Source organism: Schistocerca gregaria, chromosome X (assembly GCF_023897955.1).
Source record: "Schistocerca gregaria isolate iqSchGreg1 chromosome X, iqSchGreg1.2, whole genome shotgun sequence".
NCBI lineage: Eukaryota > Metazoa > Arthropoda > Insecta > Orthoptera > Acrididae > Schistocerca > Schistocerca gregaria.
This window is the reverse complement of record NC_064931.1, coordinates 149323675-149345696: the sequence shown is the minus strand read 5'-3', so window position 1 is coordinate 149345696 and position 22022 is coordinate 149323675. Positions and strand designations below refer to the sequence as shown.

The following is a 22022-nucleotide window of genomic DNA, read 5'->3' as shown; positions in this document are numbered from 1 at the left end:
AGTGAATTAACCCCCCCTCCCCCCCCAAAAAAAGAAAAAAATCAATCACTTGCATATGCCGCCAAAACAGTGGAGATAAGTCTAAATAACAGGCTGCAGAACACTTTCAGATCCCAATGTCTGATCTCTCATTGATAAGTCCAAAGATCGAAAACAGAGGTAAGTCTGGCAAGTTGTTCATTTAGCAGCAACAGCATACGCACGAGGACAGCCGAACATGAAGAAGTGGAGGACGTACTGTTTCAGTGGTTCCAACACATGCACCAACAGCAAATTTTGTTGTCTGGTCCCAGTCTTCAAGAAAAGGTCCAGTAAAAGAAAATTCCTAGGTTTGTGTGTTCTGAAGGCTGGCTATGGTGATTTTAGAAAAGGCATAAAATCAGTGCTATCAGTGTATGTGGGTAGGCACATACAGTAAACAAGGAATATTTCATTGAGTGAGCATGGGAATTTCAAACCAAGCTCTCTCATTTATGTCACTCAGCCTCTACTATTGCTCATATAGCCACTGATATTGGCACAGAAAACTTACTTAGTACTAAAAAATCTGGGGTTTTCAGATGATCTTTGTCAAATTGAACAAATAAATGTTCCTATGGGAAAGGCAACTAAGCTACATGGATACGAAAGAACCCACTCCAAATCAGTCATGCAAACTTTTACTGTACAGTTAAGTCTCAAAACCTGGGACAATGTATATGAACAACAAAAACTTCTGTCATTTCATGCCATTGTTCAAGCTCAAATTTGAAGTCCTACTTCCTGTTGCAGCACAGAGCAAAACAAAATGGATTACCAGTGGGTTTACAAAATCTGCCCAAACCTTCAGACAGCTCGGAATAGATGTAGTGACCCTGGTTTTGTAAGCTATTACAAAAGCTACAGAAAATTCTACAGAAAGGTACTTCAAGCAGCTAAGAAGTCAGCTAACAACAAACTGATAGAAAATGCAAATAACAAAAGTAAAGCTGCTTGGACTTCAGTTAAACAAGAGACTGCAAATCAGGCAATACAATCAGTGATCAACTTCATAAACTCATACTTCACCAGTATTGCAGAAGTCCTGCAGAGCAAATTTCCAAAAAGATCTGATATTCCAGTGCAAAATTACATAAAAATTCAATGGTTCTGCTTCCCACTACTGAGAGAGAAGTAAGCAGTACCATAAAACAATTAGAAAACAAATCCTCAACAGGACTGGACCAAGTCCCCAGTTTGTGTGTTAAAAGAGTGTATAGACAGTATTAAAGCCCCTTTAATGGACATCATTAACCAGTCTTAAGACTGGCTGCTTCCCAGACTCCCTGAAACTAGCTAAAAATCATACCTCTTCACAAAAAAGGTGATGTTGAGAACAGAAAATTACAAGCCAATTGCTTTACTTCCAGTATTTTCCAAAATAGTGGAGACTTGAATGAAAATTAGACTTATTAGTTACTTAAATAAATATAATCTTCTCTGCAAGGAACAGCAAGTATTCAGACCGGGCAGAAGCACTAAAACTGCAATTGCTCAGTTTTCAAAAACTGTTCTGGAATCACTAGACAAGAACAGTTATGCAACTGGAATTTTCCTAGACCTATCATAGGCCTTCGATACTGTTGATCACAACATTCTTCTACAAAAAAATGGTTCAAATGGCTCTGAGCACTATGGGACTTAACTGCTGTGGTCATCATTCCCCTAGAACTTAGAACTACTTAAACCTAACTAACCTAAGGACATCACACACATCCATGCCCGAGGCAGGATTCGAACCTGCGACAGTAGCAGTCACACGGTTCCGGACTGCGCGCCTAGAACCGCGAGACCACTGCGGCCGGCCCTTCTACAAAAGTTGGAGTCTCTGGAAATCAGGGGAGTGGTAAATAAATAGTTTCAATTGTACCTAAATAACAGAGTGTAGAGTGCAGAAATTTCACATAGCACATCCAAATACATTATAAATCACTTATCTGACCCACAGTATGTTAATAGAGGAGTCCCACAAGGAAGTGTTCTGGGCCCAATATTGTTTTTAATTCATAATAATGATTTCCCCACAATGTGTGGAGCATGGAGAAAAAGTACTTTTTTCTGATGACAGTAATATACTGATTACCAGCAAGACATCTCACCTGCTATTGGGAAAAGCCAATGAAGCACTAAGTAGATGTTTACAAATGGTCTACAGAGAACAGAGTAACTCTCAACATTAAGAGAAGAAACAGCAAGTGATTTAGAATAAACAAGAAGCACAAGTCCATAAATTTAAAACAACACAACACTTCAATAACAGATGTAACTAACACTAAATTCCTAGACTGCACATTGACAGCCAACGAAAATGGAATGAACATGTCATGATTATCTCAAAGAGGGCCTCCACAGTATGCTATGTGCTTAGAGTTCTTGCGCCAGTATGCAGTGACGTGTGTAAGGTCAGTTTATTTTGGTTATGTGCATGCCATTGTTAGCTACAGGATAATCTTTTGAGGAAATAGTACCCAGAATCTACAAACAGTTTTCAGATTACAAAATAGAGCTGTAAGAATAGTGACAAAACGCAATAACACTATTCATGATCATAACACAAGGTTGAGTCATTTCCTCCATTGAGAGTGTGCCCACACAGTGAGAAAGAGCCACAAAAGTCCTTTGAGTGTGGATAGATGACACACTACAGTGGGACATACATTAAGATAAATTATTAAGTAAAATGAACAGTTTGTGCTATGCTTTTAGTATTTTAAGTAAAATCTGTGATATCAAAACACTAAAATGTGCCACTTTGCATTAGTACACTCAATAATTACATACTGCATTCCCTTTTGGGGCTTGTCCCACAAGAATATATTTATTATGCAGAAGTGAATAATTAAGACAATGAAACAAGTACCCCTGTCTTCCACCAATAAACATCTCTTTAAGGAGCTCAGCATTTTGCCAGTACCTTGTATCTATATTCATGAAACAGAGTGTTTTATTCATGAAAATCTCCATATATTAAAAAAAAATAGAGATGTTCAGTATCATAATACTTGTCATTCCAATGACATATTTATAGCTGGTCAACAGCTACATAAAGGGCATAGTAGTGTACGGCACAGGGGAGTACTTCTGTACAAGAAGCTACCTGAAAATGTTAGGTCTTGCCAGAAAGGATTCAGATCCAAAATAAAGAAGAACTGCTTCTATTCAGGGGAAGAATTTATGAATAGTAATCTGAAACAATTTTTGTAATGTATTTTACTGCATGTGTTAAAATATTACTTGCAACTGACTTATTTGACTTTATTCAGAGATATAACTCTTCCTTGTTATGGCTCATCTGCACTTCCGATACCACAATGTAAATAGTGTTACTCTGTAATTATTATCTGATGACTGTATGTGTTGTTGTTGTGGTCTTCAGTCCTGAGACTGGTTTGATGCAACTCTCCATGCTACTTTATCCTGTGCAAGCTTCTTCATCTCCCAGTACCTACTGCAACCTATATCCTTCTGAATCTGCTTAGTGTATTCATCTCTTGGTCTTCCTCTACGATTTTTACCCTCCACACTGCCCTCCAATGCTAAATTGGTGATCCCTTGATGCCTCAGAACATGTCCTACCAACCGATCTTCTGGTCAAGTTGTGCCACAAGCTCCTCTTCTCCCCAATCCTATTCAATACCTCTTCATTAGTAATGATATCTACCCATCTAATCTTCAGCATTCTTCTGTAGCACCACATTTCGAAAGCTTCTATTCTCTTCTTGTCCAAACTATTTATCCTCCATGTTTCACTTCCATACATGGCTACACTCCATACAAATACTTTCAGAAATGACTTCCTGATACTTAAATCTATACTCGATGTTAACAAATTTCTCTTCTTCAGAAACGCTTTCCTTGCCATTGCCTGTCTACATTTTACATCCTCTCTACTTCGACCACCATCACTTATTTTGCTCCCCAAATAGCAAAACTCTTACTACTTTAAGTGTCTCATTTCCTAATCTAATTCCCTCAGCATCACCTGACTTAATTTGACTACATTCCATTACCCTCGTTATGCTTTTGTTGATGTTCATCTTATATCCTCCTTTCAAGACACTATCCATTCCGTTCAACTGCTCTTCCAAGTCCTTTGCTGTCTCTGAAAGAATTACAATTTCATCGGCGAACCTCAAACTTTTTATTTCTGCTCCATGGATTTTAATACCTACTCCGAATTTTTCTTTTGTTTCCTTTACTGCTTGCTCAATATACAGATTGAATAACAACGGGGAAAGACTACAACCCTGTTTCACTCCCTTCCCAACCACTGCTTCCCTTTCATGTCCCTCGACTCTTATTACTGCCATCTGGTTTCTGTACAAACTGTAAATAGCCTTTCGCTCCCTATGCAACTGATAACACCACTGAAACTGAAGAGGAAACCTATGATCCTACATCTGAACTTATTCATAAGACAGATACAACTTTGGAGTCTGATGCTGCTCTTTTACAGGCTTACACCTAGTTGGTGCCCTCTAGTGCCATCAATATGGAAGAATGGACACAGGCAGATATCATCTGTGCTGCTGAAGAACCAGTCATCAGTTTTGCTGATGCAGAAGGAAATGCTAATGCTTTGTTATCTGTGGAGGAACACGAAGATATGACACCACCACCCCAAAATAAAATTGCTGTTCTCGAGAGATTGTGGCCATTTCAGGTGCTCTGGATGTGATATCTTCAGTGTGTGCCATAATACTATATCCAACACTCTGACAACCATTTATGATTTTTTCAGATTAATGTACTGATATAACATGTGTCAGGGATAAGAATTGTTATAAACTAAAACAAGTGTTCTGATTAAAACTTAGTGTGTCACAGAACAATATATTAAAGTGTTTCTTAAGATTGTCATTTGTTGCATTATATGATGCACTAATTCAATGGGTACAATATTGTTCCAAATATGTACATAACTGTATTGTATGAAAGAAACATTCTGACAAGCATCTGACAATATGTACACATACTTTCATACAACAAAGGTCAGAAATACTGTTATAAATACACGGTACTCCACGGACATAGACGTTCCACCTGACAAAGCCAACGGGGATTGTCAACGGATCAATGATGCTCATTTCGGCAATTTACCTGGCCACGATTGGTAAATGTGGCTTAATCACTAAACAAGATACACGATACATCTGGAGTATCCTGGCTTAAAAGTACAGAGGGTAAGATGATTCTAAATCATTTCCATGCAGCTCCTACTGGAGAGAGATGCGATAGGAATGGAACCTAAGTCATTGGAGAATACATAGTACACTTGCACAACTCTTGCCATTTCCTTGTGTGATTGCATCGGAGCTAATGGGCAGATCAACTGCAACAGCAGAAGGAACATTAATTTTCCCCTCTTCTGTCATCACTAGTTTCCTTCTGTAATGTTGTCTAGGTGTTACACTATTACTTTGACATAACTGGTTGAAGAGGTTGATAAATAATAGCCGAGATTGTTGACATCTATTGGGATACCTTGCTGTACACGCCATACAAGAATGAACTGCATTTTTTCTACACTCAGATTTTTCTGCAGTGGTAACTCCCATCATCCACTCACGATAAACTGCTTGGACTTTCACACACTAAACGACCAGCAAGTCGCAGTGCACTCAAGGAACACATGATCACATGGTAAGCAAATGTGATAACATCAAACCTAGCAACTACATGTTGAATGACACAAACAAGTGTTGGTGCGGAAACTTTTAGAAAACCACTTGCACTAGAATCCTGCAACAAACACTACTGATATTCTAGTTTATCCTAATTTTAGTTCCTCAATGTCAACAGGCATTGTTCCATTTAAAAAGTGTATGCTTCCACAAAAAATACACTTTTTAATTATTATTACAATCTGTTTATTGGTTAACAACACAAGCCCCTGACTACCAATCCATTTTGTTAAAACTGCACATCAACAGCACTTTCCACTTCTGTAAGATTTGTGATGCAAGTTTTAGGTGATTCATCCTGTATAGATAGAAAGACAACACTTAGCACTCTGTTCACAGGGAATTTACATCCTTACAAAAGGCAGAAAGATTACCTGCAGTTAATACAAACAGAGGAGGCTGACTTAACATAACTAAATATAGTGCCCAAAATAAATGTTCCTCTCAAGGCTTCTCTAAATTGAGTTTGTGGAGGGGCTCATGCTGCATGGGCATGAAACCACTTCGTGGAATAGGCACCAGTGGAAAAATGTTCTGTCAGATGAGCATCTTATCAGTATCTACACTGACAATATAGATGTGTGTGGAGGTAATGAGTACAACATTTACGTTCTAATAGTACCATACACCATCATACTTATCAAGGCAGTTCAGCCATGTTTTGGGGTGAAATCTCGTGTGGCAGCAGAACACCCCTTGTGTAAATATGTGAGGATGACTGGTGCGAATTATCAGGATGGCATCCTCACATGCACTGTGGCTTCATTTGGTGAACATATTTGAGCAGGATTCATGCTGATGGATGACAATGTATGACCCTATCATCAAAATCTTGTGAGTGTCTTCCCAATGGAGCACAGAATTTGTTGGATGGAATTACTTCAATATTTTCCAGATCTTAACTACACTGAGAATGCACAGGCCATGCTAAAATGATCAGTTAGCAGTCATCCTGTCCCACCAGAGGCCACTATGGAGGAATGGGCCAATATCTCACGGGCTTATCTGGACAAACTAGTAAGTAGTATGCCTAACCAGATCCAAAAGTGTCTCCAGCTACAAGGATGGCCAACTGTTTCATAAACAATGTGTTATTCAACGTGACAGCGAGAATGAATTTTAGTGCTTGTAGCGTTTTTTTTTTTTTTTTTTTTTTTTTGCAAGGTTTCTTTTTATTTGTGTTTATCTAGTGGAGATGTATTTATCTTTTTTATTTTTACTTCATGACTGCACCTGACAGAACAAAGTCAGTTTTGTTTCCTATTATGTCCAGCACTCAACAATGAAACACTATGCAACATTTATTTTGACTGCTGTAAAAAGTTGTAAACAGATGAAAAGGCCTGTGATTTACAGTGGAATAACCACATAAATTTAGTTAAGGAAAGCAGGATTCTTGCAGTGGATCTGTCTAGCATCTAAGGGAGCATAATTCCCCCCAAAATGAGGTAGCTTAGAAACCCTTTATCAAGCAACTCTGAAATGTTGTCTATTAGGGAGTCTTACTATGTTGGAATAATAGAAGATGTATAGAGAAGGTTCAAAGCTATTCACTTACTGTTAATGTTTATTATTGGTTTTAATTATATAATTATAAACAGGTACTAAATTCACCACTTTCACATCCACATTGCTGCCACAATGAAAGAAAAGAAAAATGAAAAAATAAGACAAAGAAGGAGAAAATTTGCATACATCACACACATGGTGTGTTCATTCTGACTGCTGATTTTTACTCTTATTACATTCATTCATTCATTCATTCATTCATTCATTCGTTCATTCGTACAATGGGTTTCACTAATTCCCTAATGAAAGAGCCTCAAAGGCTGTGGAATTAATCACGCTATACATGAACAGGTGGAAGGAAGGGTTGATGGAAAAAGATATCGACTTAATGTCTCATCAATCATGACATCATTACACAGAACAAATTCATATTGGATGAGAATGGGGAAGGGAATACAGCCATGCCCTTTCACAGGAACCAGTCTGACATTTACCTGAAGTGATTTGGTGGAAAACTTTGAAGCACCATCCTCTCTAATGTACATCCAGTGCAAACGTCTGTAGAATCAATACTTTTTTCACCTTAGCTGCATTGCTCCAAAGAGTTTTGTCACAACAGTAATGAGTGAAATTATGCTAGCAATCTTGGCTGTATGTCAAAAAAAAAGATATAGTTCTAAGTACAAAGCAGACAGAACAATCTTTTTGATTAACTTATCCAGGTGCTGGTGCCTCCTCCAAGTATTATCCATCTGGATGTTTAGAAACTTCACACACAGAGCCTCATCTAATTTCTACATCTGATCACCACAAGTCATTTTTATTTATTTGAAATTGCACGACATGTGTCTCTGTAAGATTGCGTGTTAAATTGTTTGCAGTGAACTAGTTGTAAACCTGTTCTACTATTCTCCTGGTTGTGTATAGTCTGGGTGAGTTTGGGCCCTTTATCAGTATCAACCAGTCATTAGCAAACACCGGTTTTTGAAGAGTCCTGCAATGCACTGGGTAAATCAATTATGTAGGTCAACAACAGGAGCATGCCACATACCGAGCCTTACAGGACACTACATTTAATATTTCCTGAGTCCCAATTTACTCCTACTCCTGTGACATCATTGTTAATGTGTCCCTCTGCTTTTTGTCATTTGTATAAGGCGACATCCATGAAATAGAATTCCTGTAACACCATACAGTTCTAGTTTTCCTAGTAGAATTTTATTAGCTCTACCATCAAAGGACTTGGCAAGGCCACAGAAAATGCCAACATGATTATTTTTCTTGCTTAGTTCTACCATAAAAGAGTGTGTAAGACCACACAACACCAACTCTACTTCGATCACAGATATCAGATGAACACACGAATAATAGAAGTGATGAAACACAAGATGAATAATTATGTAAAATTAAGTTTATAGGTCAACCAAGAAGGTTGACTTTTAGTATTCTTCAGCATTTTAAGAGAGCAAAACAGCATTAAACCAAAAGGAATCTGTTGTACTTTTTTCCCCTCTTTCCACTATAAATACCTTTTCTTTAATATAAATAAAGTCTGTTTATCTGTAATAAGACTAACAATTTTAATCTGCATCAACATGGCAATATAAAAGGAACAATAATTCTTGACTGATGATTGCTTCAGGAATATCATCTGGATGTTGTTTGTTATTGCTCAGAGATGAAAATTAATTTCAAATAGCTCAAAGTTTATGAGGACACTATAAATGATTTACAATGTTGAAAAAATATTTTTTATTCTACAGGGAAATTGTTAAACATAAATTAATCAGTGGTCATGATCAAAAAATTTGTTCAGGTAACTCAAAGAAAACATATGGAAGTACCTGGTCCTATTATTCGAACTGCAGGTGTTCCTTCCCCAGCACCTTCTGTATAGATCCTGAATGTTGCATCATCCCCCACTCTTACACCTGAAGGCTGCAGTCCACGTCCAGATGCCCTTACTTTCTTTGCATCAGAAACTGGGAAAAAATAAAATACAATGAATATATAAACAAAAACCACAGAAGCTCACTTTAAGTTTATTAATAAATTGTTTATCTTAAAACAATTCTAAACCATCACCCATACCTGGTGAAACTCTTACACCAAATGGACTGTTCGGAATCGGCTTCCCAGCAAAGAAAACATTCACAGAATGCAGACCAATTGCAGATGAAACATATTCACACCTCCAAAGGTCTGGTGAAATCTGTCTAACCTTTACAGGCACAGAGGTTTTAGCACCTGCAGGGTCAAGAATAATAACCTCTGGAACTCCACGACCTGCATCTGAAATGATAAATTTGGTAAAGATGAACAAAACCATTTCCATTAACAAGAAATTAATGAAAACTTTAACAGCACAAGGTTTCATCCAAAAGTTTTGGTTAAAAATGGCACTATTTCAATTTGAAGCAAGGTTTTAGTCGGAGATAAATGCAAACACCACACTGCATATTCAGATGTATAACTGACATTGAAATTCACCCCGCACCCCAGCAAATAAACTATATCTGTTTGCAATGTATATTTTCATGTGCACACAGTGTGTGGGGTAATTTATGAGTTATACACAAAATTGTTCCACAAAATTTCAGGAGAACTGCTGGATGTTTGTAACTTCGTGCCACAATATTTTAACGCAGAGTCTTCTGGTCATTTTCAGGTGATACTGGCGAAAACTCACTGAGCTCTGGTATTTAAGGACACACCGGCACATGGGTGGTGGAGTCATTTGGCATTGCGCTTGCGCTACTTGAGGATGTTCGATTCTGCTGTGCTGCGCACCCTCTGTGGTGAAAACTTGCCGCATCGATACCAATTCGATTATCTTCCCACAGCCATCACAGAACTACGTCAGCTATGGAGGACACGAAGTTTTTCGTTGATTGTATTCCATGCCAAATTCAATTGGAAACCACCGTCACGACTAATAAGAGACTCATTATCGTACAGCTATATTTCCATGGATTCATTAATAATAGAACTCCAAAATGGGACACAATTTCTGTCTTACTGTAATTCATGACATGACCAGTGGAAACACAGTGTTCAGCGATGGCAGACTTACAAGGCTGAAGAAAGCAAGTATGCCTGTGATGAAACCGCAGGAAGACAATTAAATTAATATCGATGCGACAAGTTTTCACCATGGAGGGTGCACGGCACAGCAGAATCGAATGCACTCAAGTAGCGCACACACAATGCCAAGTGAATCCACCACACATATACTGGCGGGGCCTTAAATACCGAGCTCAGGGAGTTTTCATTAGTATCACCTGAAGATGGCCAGAAGACTCTGCGCCGAAATGTTGTGACAGTAAGTTACAAACATCCAGCAGTTCTCCCGAAATTTTGTGGAACAGTATGTACCCTGGGAAAGTTTGAAATCTCACATATGCAAAATTGTTTAAAGTATGCAAAATTCAGCATGTAGTAAAGACAATATTATGAAAATGATAGATTGCTATTCACCGTATAAAGGAGATGTTGAGTCGCAGGCAAGCACAATGAGAAAAACTATTACACATTTTCACATTCAGCCAAATTGCTTTCTTCTGAAGTAGAAAACACACACATATTCACGCAAGCATAATTTGCACACAAATGACCACTGTCTCTGTTCACCAAGGCTGGACTGTGAGCAACTGCACCTGATGGGAGAAGCAAAATGTGGGTGGGGTGTCTTCTTCTTGTCCCTGTCTGCTACTCAACATCCCTATTTGGTAAGGAGCAATATATCCTGTTCATAATACTGTTGTCATTCCATCCTGGATTTTCCACTGTTTGATTTTGACTAGCAACTTCTCTTTCATCCCACAACCCAGTGCTGTTTTCCTTTGTTAATATTCTCTTTTTTTACTCAGTGACCACACTTTTCTTTCTCTTATTTCCTGTGTTTTACCTATCACCTTCTGAACCCCCACAGGACCTGACTAATGAGCCACACTGTATCAAATGTCTCATCAGTGCACAACACATAACTACATGACCATGCTGATTGTGGTACAGCAACTCATGTCCCACATTATTCCTGCTGATATAATTAACCCTAGACCTTCAAAGTTATCACTACTCCTACCTCACTCCTGTATTTTCACATGTTATTTTCCATATGTTGCCACATGAACTTGTTCAACCTAAGCCTACAAACTCCCCCCTCCCTTCTTTCTCTTCTCTTATTCCAGCACGCACATACTAACCGTGCCTAGTCCACTCATATCTGCTGCCCCCCCCCCCCCCCTCTTTATACACATCCACCCATGAACCTGCACCAATCTGCCCCCGCATTCTTTGATCGCACTGTGTTTTCATGCTGAATTTAGTTCATTTTCACCTTTCACTATCAGCCCTACTCCCTCAGGTTTCATCTTTTTTCCCCCAATACTTCATATGTTCCTTCCTTTTTATGATTTTTTCCCCACATATTGTTAGATACTGTACATATTTTAAGAGTTTTTTGCACATATTTTTACACCTTTTTATCTTCCACCATGGTCCTTGCTCCTTCCATCTGCGCCAATACAGAAAAGTTTCATTAGCCCTAGCCAGAAACCAGTCCCACATACTGTTCCTGCATTGTTACTTAGCTCATGGATTCCCCCCCTCCCCCCAAAAGGCCTTACCATCAAATTACCCATTTCCAGCTGCAACCTCTCCTTCCACAATGACATATAGCTGTTCAAATTTTGCCAAGCCATAGCCCTCCCCAACCTAGTACTGAAAAACCATGTTACTCTGGCCCAAACCACCTTACAATACCTCATCTTCATCCATAAAATACTACTGCTCTGCAATCCCAAATTCCTGCATCCCATCTCTCACACTGACACTCTTGCCCTTCAGGAACTAGAGCAGCATGCATAATGCCACCTCAAATACTCTCCAATCTGTTTACCTTCTACTCCCACCTTGGTCATCCACCATCTCTACAACCACAGCCTCCCAAGCTCCTGCACATTCTTTTAGACAGCAAACCATGCCTTACGCACCTACTACATGTACCACTACCTCAGAAACTCACTCCCACCACAATACAGTATTCCGAACCCACACAGACCTAAAAAATAGCCATGAACCTTTCCTCCAAAATCATTAGTCCCAGAGAAGTATCAGTACTTTCCAAAAGGCTTTTGCTCCACTACCAAATTTAATCATGCTGGACTTGTTAAAGACCTCTCCGTCTCCCGGTCCCTACAGTGGAAACTTTTTCGCCACCAACACTACCAGACTCAAGATAAAGCCAATGCTGAAACCTGTTTGACTAAGTTCTCTCCTATGTCCAACTGTGATGCATTCCCACAGCCCCCAACTGACCCCCTGCTAACATTCCAGACTACCTCAAAGTCAAATCACACCACACCATCATTCCCCAAATCCCTCAACACGGAAGCTAACCATGCACCTCCAGAAAGAACTACAATCCACCACCTAAAACTGCTCCCAACCATGTTATACAACCTGCTGACAAAGGCTCCATCACTGACTACATCCTCACCCACAATTACTTTACGTGACAAACAAATCCACATGGCCCAGCCTATGCCAACCCATTCATGGGCCAGGTAGAGGCATTCTTTCCACCCAGAATCCCAAACCCCTCATCTGGTTCAGATTCATTGATAGTATCTTTGTGATCTGGATTGATGGTGAAGACACACTATCCACATTCCTCCAGAACCTCAAAAGCTTCTCCCTTATTCCTCTTCACCTGGTCCTCCTCAACCTGATAAGCCACCTTCCTCCATGTGGGCCTCCACTTTAAAGATAGCTACACCAGTACCGCCATCTATATAAAACCTACCAACCACCAGCAATACCTTCACTTCAACAGCTGCCACCTATTTCATACCAAGAATCCCCTTCCAAAGAGCCTAGTGAATTGAGGTTGTCTTATCTGTAGGTGAAAAGCAGTCCCACTCCGAATATCATCCTCTCAGTCTTACACAGAAATAGATCTTCCATGCCTCGCCTCTCCACTCCTTACCACCACCCACATTCCCACCACCCAGCTACAAAGCAGCATTCCCCTCATGGCTCAGTACCACTAGGGATAGGAGCAGACGATTCACATTCTCTGCCAGAGTTTTGATAATCACTCTATATGCCCTAAATGAGGAACATCCTACCCACTATCCTTTCCACCCCTGCTGTAGTGGTAGTCTGCCACCCGTCAATCTTATACAAGGTCCTTGTCCATCCCTACTCCTCCCCTGCTCCCAATCCCTTGCCTCATGACTCGTATACCTTTGAAAAACCTAAATGAAAGATTGTTCCACAAACCACCACTTACTCCAGTCCGATCACAGGCATTTCCTATCCCATCAGACAGGTCTACCAGTAAAAGCAGTCATGTGCTTTACAAACTAAGCTGCAACCACTGTTTTTCTTTCTACATGGGTATGACCACCAACAAGCTGTCTGTCCTCACAAATGCCCACTGACACTGTGGCCAAGAGAAAGCTGGACCACCACTTGCTGAGTATGCTACCAACACAATGCGCTGAACTTCAGTGACTGCTTCATCTTTATCCTTCCTACCAACAACAGCTTTCCTCAGTTTTGCAGCCAAGAACCATCACTATAATATTTCCTACGTTCTCATACACTCCCCCCCCCCCCCCCCCGGCCACTCCTTCGCCCGTCTATTGCCTTCTCTGCCACCACTCCAGCACAACACAGCCTTCTATTCCACCAACACATCCGGAGTCATTTTTCTCCCCTCCTCAACTTATTTTCTACTTCCCTTTCCCCTCCACCTCCCCTTCAAACCACCCATTTATGCCTGGCAGGGAAGTGTGATAGGACCACTGTTATTTTCTATATACATAAATGATCTGGCAGACAGGGTAAGCAGCAGTCTGTGGCTGTTTGATGCTGATGCTGTGATGTATGCAAGGCTGTCATCGTCAAGTGACTGTAGGTGAAATAAGACGACAGACAAAATTTCTAGTTGGTGTTATGAAGGGCAACTAACTCTAAATGTAGAAAAAACACATGTTAATGCAGATGAGTAGGAAAAACAAACCGACAGTCTTTGAATACAGTATTAGCAGTGTGCTGTTCGACACAGTCACATCAATTAAATACACTGTGTGATCAGAAGTATCTGGACACCCCCAAAAACATATGTTTTCTATATTGGATGGATTGTGCTGCCACCTACTGCCAGGTAGTCCATATCAGTGACCTCAATAGTCATAAGACATCACGAGAGAGCAGAATGGGGTGCGGGGTGCTCTGCAGAACTCACGGACTTCGAACGTGATCAGGTGGTTCGGTGTCACTTTTGTCAGACATCATTTCCACACTCCTAAACATCCCTAGGGCCACCGTTTCCAATGCGATAGTGAAGTGGAAATTTGAATGCAAAGGGACACGTGCAACACAAAAGCATACAGGCTGACCTCGTCTCTTGACTGACAGAGACCACCAACAGTTGAAGACGGTCGTAATGTGTAATCGGCAGACAGCTTTCCAGATTATCACACAGGAATTCAAAACTGCATTAGTATGCACTGCAAGTACTACGACAGTTAGGCAGGAGGTGAGAAAACTTTGATTTCATGGTCGAGCGGCTGCTCATAAGCCACACATCACACCAGTAAATGCCAAACGATACCTCGCTTCATGAGAGGAGCAATAAACATTGGACAACTGAATAGTGGAAAAACGTTATGTGGAGTGAAGAATCACAGTACACAATGTGGCAAACTAATGGCAGGGTATGGGTGTGGCGAATGCCCAGTGGATGTCATCTGCCAGAGTGTGTAGTGCCAACAGTAAAATTTGGAGGCAATGGTGCTATGGTTTTATTTTATTTACATGTCAAGTTCCATAGGACCAAATTGAGGAGCAAATCTCCAAGGTCATGGAACATGTCTGTACATGAAATTACAACATAACAGTAACAGCAGATAAAAATAAAATGTCTATGAACCCAAAAAGGTCAGTCCATATGTTTAAGTAAATGCAACAATACAACAAGAATGAGCTTAATTTTTCAAGGAACTCCTCGACAGAGTAGAAGGAGTGACCCATTGATTTGAAAGTGCATGGATTACTGCTAAGATTATTGAAGTTGAGTAGTAGCTTACTGAAAATGGATGCAGCAGTATACTGCACAACTTTCTGCACAAGACTTAAGGAAGTCAGATCCAAAAGGAAGGTTTGATTTCTGTCAAGTATTAACTGAGTGAAAGCTGCTTATTCTTGGGAATAAGTTAATATTGTTAAAAAGAAATTACAGTAAGGAATATATATATATATAACACACACAAACACACACACAGAATTACGGGCTTTCGCAACTGGCAGTTGCTTCGTCAGGAAAGAGGGAAGGAGAGGGAAAAATGAAAGGATGTGGGTTTTAAGGGAGAGGGTAAGGAGTCATTCCAATCCCGGGAGCGGAAAGACTTCCCTTAGGGGAAAAAAAGGACAGGTGTACACTCGCGCGCACACACACACACACACACACACACACACACACACACACACACACACACACACACACACACACACACACACACATCCATCCGCACATCCACAGACATGTCTGCTTGTGTCTGTGGATGTGCGGATGGATATATGTGTGTGTGTGTGTGTGTGTGTGTGTGTGTGTGTGTGTGTGTGTGTGTGTGTGTGTGTGTGTGTGTGTGTGTGTGTGTGCGCGCGAGTGTACACCTGTCCTTTTTTTCCCCTAAGGGAAGTCTTTCCGCTCCCGGGATTGGAATGACTCCTTACCCTCTCCCTTAAAACCCACATCCTTTCATTTTTCCCTCTCCTTCCCTCTTTCCTGACGAAGCAACTGCCAGTTGCTAAAGCTCGTAATTCTGTGTGTGTGTTTGTGTGTTTTGTTCATGTGCCTGTCTGCCGGCTCTTTCCCGCTTGGTAAGTCTTGGAATCTTTGTTTTTAATATATTTTTCCCATGTGGAAGTTTCTTTATATATATATATATATATATATATATATATATATATATATATATATATATATAGAGAGAGAGAGAGAGAGAGAGAGAGAGAGAGAGAGAGAGAGAGAGAGAGAGAGAGAGAGAGAGAGAGAGAGAGAGGCCAATGTCAAAATACCCAGACTCATGAACAGGGGTCAACAAGAGGTTCGTGAACTTGCACCACTTATTGCCCGAACCGCCCATTTCTGAGCCAAAAATATCCTTTTAGAGTAGGAAGAGTTACCCAAAATATAATACCATATGACATACACAAATGAAAATAAGCAAAGTAGACTAATTTTCATGTGAAACCATCACTCACTCCAGATACTGTTTGAATAGTAAAAATGACATCATTAAGTCTTTGAACAATATCCTGAATGTGAGCTTTCCCTGACAGCTTACTATCTATCTGAACGACCTAGAAATTTGAACTGTTCAGTTTCAGTAATATATGGCCATTCTGTGAAATTAAAACGTCAGGTTTTGTTGAATTGTGTGTTAGAAACTGTAAAAACTGAGTCTTACTGTGATTTAGCATTAGTTTATTTTCTCGAAGCCATGAACTTAGGTCATTTACTGCACTATTTGAAACCGAGCCAATGTTGTACGGAATATCCTTTACTACCAAGCTAGTAATCAGCAAACAGAAATATTTTAGAGTTACCCGTACTACTAGAGGGCATATCATTTATACAAATAAGGAACAGGAGTGGCCCCAACATTGATCCCTTGGACACCCTCCCCACTTGACCATACCCCACTCAGACCCCACATCACAGCCATTCTCAACACTGTGAATAATGACCTTTTGCTGTCTGTTGCTAAAGTAAGAGGTGAACCAATTGTGAGCTACTCCCAGTATTCCATAATGGTCCACCTTCTGGAGCAATATTTTGTGATCAACACAAACACCTTAGTTAAATCAAAAAATATGCCTAGTGTTCGAAACCTTTTGTTTAACCCATCCATTACCTCACAGAGAAAAGAGAATATAGCATTTTCAGTTGTTAAATGACTTCTAAAGCTGAACTTTACATTTGATAGCAAATCTTGTGATATAAAATTATAATTATCCTATTACGGAGTACTTTAATCGCTCAGGAAACTGACCATTGCTAAAAGAAAAACTACAAATATGGCTAAATACAGGACTAACATGTGCAGCACAGTACTTTAAAATTCTGCTAGACACTCCATCATAACCATGACAGCCCTTAGTCTTCAGTGACTTAATTACTGACTCAATCTCCCTCTTGTCTGTGTCACAGAGGAGTATTTCAGACGTCAATTTCAGAAAGGCATTTTCCAAGAAAGTTTTACGATTTCCTGTAGAAACTAAATTTTTATTTAGTTCATCAGTGTTCAAAAAATGATTGTTAAATACTGTACATATATCTGATTTACCAGTAACAGAAATATTTTTACTGCGAGCTGACTTTATATCGTCGACCTGGTACTGCTAACGAGACACTTCCTTCACAACTGACCATATGGTTTTAATTTTATCCTGTGAATTAGCTATTCTATTTGCATACCACACACTCTTTGCCTTCCTAATAAAATTTTTAAGCACCTTACAATACTGTTTGTATTGTGCTACTGTAGCCTGATTGTGACTACTTCTAACATTTTGATGCAATTCCCACTTTGTTCTACATGATAGCCTTATCCCACTAGTCAGCCATCCAGGCTGCCTATTATTGCTAGTACCTCATTTAGAACATTCTAATGGAAAGCAACTCTCAAAGAGCATGAGAAATGTGTTAAGGAAAGTATTATATTTCTCATATATGTTATCAACACTCTAAACATCCTGCCACTCTTGTTCCTTGACAAGGTTTACAAAACTCTATTGCTGTTGGACTAACTTTTGTACATAGTTTGTAATTAAATGTGACATTTGTTTGAGTACCAAAGCCTTTTAGTGCTAAAATTTGTGCATCGTGATCTGAAAGGCCATTCACCCTTTTACCAACAGAATGCCCATCTAGTAATGAAGATGGAATACAATATTGTCTATGGCTGTGTTACTGTTTCCCTGCACCCTAGTAGTTGGAAAAAAAAAACAATCTGCATCAGATCCTATTAATTTATGAGATCTACCAACATCTTTTTTCTTGCACCATCATATACAAAATTTATATTGAAGTCACCACATATAACTAATTTCTGGTACTTCCTACAAAGTGAATCAAGAACCCTCTCTAGCTTGAGCAGAAATGCTCTGAAGTCAGAGTTAGGGGACCAATAAACAGCAACAATTAGAAGTTTAGTTTCACTAAATTCAACTGCCTCTGCACAACATTCAAATATCTGTTCAGTGCAGTGCCGTGAAATGTCTGTAGCCACTCCCCCACCCCGCAAGGAACTCCTTGAAAAACAGTCAGCTAATCTATATCCTAGTAAAGGAAGCTTCTGAATTATCAAATTATTTAAGTGGCGCTCTGATATACCAATAATTTCAGAGTTAATATCTATATGCTAATTCCTTCTCTACTTGGAAACATTACAGCCTCTGAAAGTGAGCCCTTAGTTACAGGAACTTCCTTTAAGCAGGTATACCTACCAGCTGACTTCAATCTAAAAAAGGTGCAGCTCTAACACCAACTACTACAGGAATTTTTCCATGAGTGATCCCACCACCACCACCACCACCACCACCACCAGTCACTACACTGTCACCTATAAGCTATGCCAGCCTCCCCTTCCCACACCTATTGAGGCGCAGGCCATGCCTAGTGAATCCCAATCTAGTGATAGACCCAACTGGCACCACCAAGATGTGGCCCATGTCCTCTGTCATCAGCACCTTCCCCAGCCCCATGTTAACCCGCCTAACAGCCGCATTAAGATGAGATCGTTCATGACGCTGAAACAGTTGCATGAAATGCACATTAGTGCCACCAGTTTGAGTAGCTATCTTTATCAGGTCACCACCTACATCATATTCCCCAACCCTATCAAGACTGTTCTCTGCTCCACCCACTATAACTACCTGATCCTCCTTTGTAAAATTCCTCCATAACTCCCCTATGCTCTCAGTCGCTTGAGCCAATCCTGCACTAGACTTCACAATGCTGGTGACCTGGTATTCACTCCCCAACACTTCCTGCAACTGCTGGCCCACACCTCTACCATGCAAACTACTAGCAGCAGAACCACATCCTTTCTGTTAGACTATGCAGCTGACACAGGCCTCCTAACTGCCGAGGGCTGCTGCATGTTCTCTACATCTACAGCTACTCGAGGCTCTTCTCCAGTCAACTCTGACAGTTGGTCAAATCTATTGCATATACGCAAAGTATAACTGTCTGAATACCTCCTCTTCCTAGCTGCCCTCTTGCCAACTGCCAGTTCCCATTCCCCACCACCCTTCACCCTCCTCAACCTATCTAGTTCCTCCTTTGCACATTTTAACTGCACCTGAAGGGCACAGATCTTATGCTCCGGCTCCTCTATCAACTTATTTCTACTACAGATTATTCATTCCCAGGAGAAGATCTCACTAAAATGCCCACTGGCTTCCCTACTGCATCCCCCCCCCCCCCCAATGAAAATACTTTGAACAAATCCCACAATGTAACCCACTACTCACAAACCTATGACAAAGACCACACTTCTCACTCATGATAAAATTTTACAGTTACTGAAAAAACTATATTTCTACACTACCAAAGTTCAGTTACATCAGTAGAACTATTTATAGAACTAACAATAGCGATCTTGAAATTCTCTGTCTACTAAGAAAGCAACTACTTGTATTAATAGTACTACACCACAGCTAATACCAATACCAACGAAACTTCACAAAATTATTAGCCAAAATCAAACATTCAAATAGCCACTGGAACATTCAGAAAGTTAAAACATTGAATGAAAATTTTACTGAAATATTTCACTAGAAACAATAAGACACGTCAACTGAAAACTAATGCATGAAATTTACCAAATGACTTCAACACACAGAAACACTAAAAAACAGATCAAGTGAATGTTTCCAAAAGTTTATTAAATTCTTATTTCACCACAAACAGCACAAAACACTGCTGAAAACTGTTAAATTTGATAAATGTATAACAATGCACAAATACGTTTGTCAGTACTTAGCTTTATAACCACTACAGCTGCACTGCACCCCGCAAAATGTAAACACACTACTGAGTCATGAGGCTCAGACATGGTCATGTTTTCCATGGAGGGGGCTTGCACCCCTTGTTTTGCATTGGGCTATCACAGCACAGGCCTACATTGATGTTTTAAGCACCTTCTTCCTTCCCACTGTTGAAGAGCAAATGCACCTTTCAACTCAATCGAGCACCTGTTCATAATGCATGGCCTGTGGCGGAGTGGTTACACAACAGTATCATCCCTGTAATGGACTGGCCTGCACAGAGCCCTGACCTGAATCCTATAGAACATCTTCGGCACGATTTGGAACGCCAGCTTTGTGCCTTTGCTCACCGACTGACATCAATACCTTTCTTCAGTGCAGCACTCTGTGAAGAATGTGCTGCCATTTACCGAGAAACCTTCCAGCACCTGATTAAACATATGCCTGCGAGAGTGGAAGCTGCCAACAAGGCTAAGGTCTGGCCAACACCAAATTGAATTCCAGCATTACAGATGGATGGTGCCACAAACTTTTAAGTCATTTTCAGCCAGGTGCCCAGATACTTTTGATCACATAGTGTATCTAGGCGTAATGTTGCAAAGCAATACGAAGTGGAATAAGCACGTAAGGTTTGTAGTAGGGAACACAAATGGTCAACTTTGATTTATTAGGAGAATTTTGAGAAAATGTAGTTCATCTGTAAAGGAGACCACATACAGGACACAAGTGCAACCCACTGTTGAGTACTGTTAGAGTGTTTGGGATCCGCACCAGGTCGGATTAAAGAGAAATGTAGAAGCAGTTCAGAGGCAGGTTGCTAGATTTGTTACTGACAGGCTGAGACAACATGCAAGTCTTACGCAGATACTTTGGGAACTGAAATGGGAATCACTGGAGGGAAAACACTGTTCTTTTTAAGGAGCACTATTGAGAAAATTTAGGAACTAGCAATTGAGGCTGAATGCAGCCACCAACATACATTTCACACATGATCTTGAAGATACGATTAGAGAGCTTAGGGCTCGCATGGAGGCTTACAGACAGTCATTTTAGTCATTTTTTTCACTGTTTGCAAATGGAACAGAAAGGAAATGACTAGTGGTGGTACAGGGTACCCGCTGCCAAGCACCATACAATGGCTTGCAGAATATGTGTATGTACTTTGACCCCACTGTGTCCCAGCATGCTCTCAGAAGCAGTTTTACATCACAACTTCACAAAATGTCAGTTTCAAGCCAGGTCAATCTAGAAAAAATTCTCGAGCTTTTGACAGCCATAACCATTATCATCTAAGCTACTGACAGGTAGGATAAGCACGGTGTGCTTTATACAGACAAGATAATAGCATCCAGAACATTCCAGATATGTCTTAGGTCCCCTTCACAACTGGGCGGTCTTCGTAAATCGACAACATGTTATCCGTTATGATAATGGCTTAGTATATTTAAAAATGCCCAGTTGCTTATCGTTAGCAGTCCACATTAAACTGTATGTTCCCTAAAAGTGGCTTGGTGACAGTACACAGAGTGGGGAAGGCAAGGATATCCAAACCAATCTGCAGACTGAGGACAGTTTTATTTGTAATCTGGGCTGAACTTGCAATTGTTTCACCAATGTGCTTTACGGGTAAGATGAATTCATTATTTGGGAAGTAATAATTCTGTGGTCAAATTAACTGCTGGGAAGTTTAACTACTATCCGATATACATAAACAAATATATGTTCATTCCTTCCTTCCAAGTA

At 40.1% G+C, this 22022-nt stretch overlaps 1 protein-coding gene across 4 annotated transcripts in view; it reads right to left on the bottom strand.

Moving 5' to 3' along the window:
* Window positions 1-22022, bottom strand: part of LOC126298936 (filamin-A) — a 496221-nt gene that overhangs the window by 245050 nt on the left and 229149 nt on the right. For all 4 annotated transcript variants that reach the window (XM_049990534.1, XM_049990536.1, XM_049990533.1 and 1 more), the window contains 2 exons: window positions 9303-9503; window positions 9056-9193 (listed from right to left, as the gene is read on the bottom strand). In XM_049990534.1, coding sequence (XP_049846491.1) covers window positions 9056-9193; window positions 9303-9503 — 339 coding nt within the window. The remainder of the gene's footprint in view (window positions 1-9055; window positions 9194-9302; window positions 9504-22022) is intronic.